This window comes from Asparagus officinalis, chromosome 3 (genome assembly GCF_001876935.1).
Source record: "Asparagus officinalis chromosome 3, Aspof.V1, whole genome shotgun sequence".
Classification (NCBI taxonomy): Eukaryota; Viridiplantae; Streptophyta; class Magnoliopsida; order Asparagales; family Asparagaceae; genus Asparagus; species Asparagus officinalis.
Window position 1 is genome coordinate 13384041 of NC_033796.1, and position 2687 is coordinate 13386727.

The 2687-nt window shown below is 36.4% G+C and overlaps 1 protein-coding gene across 2 annotated transcripts in view; it reads right to left on the bottom strand.

The window, feature by feature from the left end:
• Positions 1 to 2421, bottom strand: part of LOC109833077 — a 17975-nt gene extending 15554 nt beyond the window's left edge. The window contains exons 1-3 of one of the 2 annotated variants that reach the window (XM_020400631.1): positions 2325 to 2406; positions 1951 to 2062; positions 828 to 991 (exon numbers count right to left, since the gene is read on the bottom strand). In XM_020400631.1, coding sequence (XP_020256220.1) covers positions 828 to 991; positions 1951 to 2035 — 249 coding nt within the window. In that variant the 5' untranslated portion in view covers positions 2036 to 2062; positions 2325 to 2406. Of the gene's footprint in view, positions 1 to 827; positions 992 to 1950 lie in introns of both variants that reach the window. The other variant, XM_020400630.1, reaches the window with a different exon arrangement.

The window sequence follows — 2687 nt, forward strand, 5'->3', positions numbered from 1 at the left end:
CCCCCCCCCGCCCCCCCCCCCCCCCCCGGCCTCTCCTCTCCCTCCGCCGCCTCCTCTCCCGCTGGCTCCTCCTCTCCCACCGATCACCCCTCCTCTTCAAGTAAAATTTCACTTTTTTTTAATTTATAAACTGTTTTTTAACTTATTCACTGTTTTTATGTAATTAATAATGATCTTGTTCAATTCACTAGATTGTTATTTGTGTTTTTTTGTAATTTTATATGAAATTAATACATATTTTTGTGAATTATTATAATTAAATAAATTTAAAATAGGCAAACATCTAGGGGCCGCCTAGGCGCTAGGCCCCGGCTCGAATGCCTAGTCCGCCTAGCACCTTCTGTAACATTGACAATGAGTAGCCTTTAAAACCAACATGTTAAGTCACTCATGGAGTAAGTTTTATTGGATTTTCTTCTTTCTCTCTCGCATCTTATAAATAAACAAAAATCCAAATTACTGCAAGGACCCTTAGCACTCTATTTAACTCTAATTTATGGTTGAACTAGCATTGCAACAGATTCATCACCAACATGCAACATCCTTGAAAATTCAGCTCAACTCAAGTACCAATAGACAAGATAACCCGTGAAGAGCAGTATGTTAGCCGCAGGTTTACGCTTATGATTAGCCCAGAGAGGATCTATATGCAAAATAACACATTTTGAGAGAAGTGAATAGGCTGTATAAGATTGTACATTTTTTACATCAGCATTGCTTATATATCACACCAGCAACGATTGCAAACTGTACTTTAAACACTTTAAAAGGAGGGGGAAATACAGTGAAGTAAATAAAATAACGCACATCTTGTATAAACGAGTTACCTCCTCCCTGTCTTCCATAGAAGAAAAATGATATTCCTTGTCATTGGGCCCGACCAACCCAGCACCATTACCATCATCATCTTCTAACCCGCCTAACTCAACTTCCTTCACAACATTTTTGCCACCAAAAAATGCATATTGTGAGGCATCAAAGCGAGCATTATCTGCAAAGCAGCAGTTGGACAAGTTATATTACAAAAGAAATGTCATAAAAATAATAAGAGCACCAGAGAGGTAAGACCAAATGTATCACAAAGAAGAAACACAACATAGATGAATGCACATATAAATTATGGTGCTTTACAAGAAACCATAAAACTGCAATAAGCACATCTATCCAATCAAACTCTGAAATTAACACGGTATTTCAGGTTCCGCACTTCGAGTTATGTATGAAAATACAATCCAAGGAGGATGTCAATCTAAGTTACACTCACACCAAGCTTAATAAATTAAGATACAATGGAAAACAATCAATTAGAGAAAAAATATTTAATTCTATGCAAAACCAGCAATGTAAGAAGAATTCTTACTGCAGTTCATGTTGTAGAAAGCATAATACAAATTTATGGGAAATTTTTTTGAACTTCAATAAGAGAAAGATCAAGGTCAAAAAAAATAGCACAAACTGAAATACACAGAGATGGACTAGAACTTGGATTGATCCCAGCGCTAAGGATTGTCATTTTCACTTATCAGCAGACAGGAATATGCAACCCAAAGCTGAACAAAATGAAATTAACAAGATTCCAATATTGCATAAGAGCTTTACATACATCATTCAACAGGAGCTTTTATATAAAAAAAATTGACAGATTTGCATCATCATGCAAACATAAACACCCGAAACAAAAAAAAAAGTCCAAATCGAGCACTTCAAGATTTATATTTCATCTTTACAATCATACTAATCTTTCAAACTCTCTGAAACCCTCACTGTCAACAAAGAAACAGTGCTTCATTATCAAACAACTCGACCCAACAGTAAAATTCCATTAAATACATAATTTCTAGCAGACACGAAACAGCACCAGATCTACTGAGCAAGAACACAACCAAATCTCCCATAATTCTATAAGAGACAGATTTTTACTGAAAATCAAAAACAAGAAAATAAGCTCACCTGTGCTACTGCTATCTAACTCCTTGAAATCCACGCCCAAATTAGGGTTCCCCAATTCCACGCCATCTCCCTCAACTCCCCTCATCTAGCCTAAAACCCTGGCTCTAGAATTCTACAATGAAATCGAATAAAAGAAGTAAGCAGCAGATTTCTCTAAGCCTAAAGAACCCCGCTCTATAAAATTCTAGGGTTTAGTTTTCTACTGAAGTGAGAAATCTGACAGCAGTTAGCGAAGAAAGAGAGAAAGGTCGTGATCGCGATCGCGATCTACTGACACTCATAAATCACACAACAACAACAAAAACGAAGATAATTCAGAGAAAAAGAAAGGAAAATAGATTGAAATTTTAAGGAAAAATCGACGGAGAAATTACAGAGACGAGCAAATTTTTGGTGCAGAAAGAGGTGGGATTTTTATTTAATTATTTTGTTTTCATCTCTCTCTTTCCGTGTCCCCTCTCTATCTATCAGCTGATTAAGAGGACGGTGGGTTTTTATAATGCGGATAACTTGTGGCGCAAAATGTACTATTTAGTAGTAAATTGTAATATCCGGACCCTGAGATAATTTTACTCCGACTGAATTTTTATTACGTACAGAGGGAAATTTTTATTTGACCCACTTTTGAAGGGGATTTGTTTAAAAACCCCTGAGGATTGGAATCGAAGCTGCTTTTCCTGCTGCTCAAAATAGATATTAATTGAAGGCATGAATTTTGTTTTAATATTCTTCGCTTG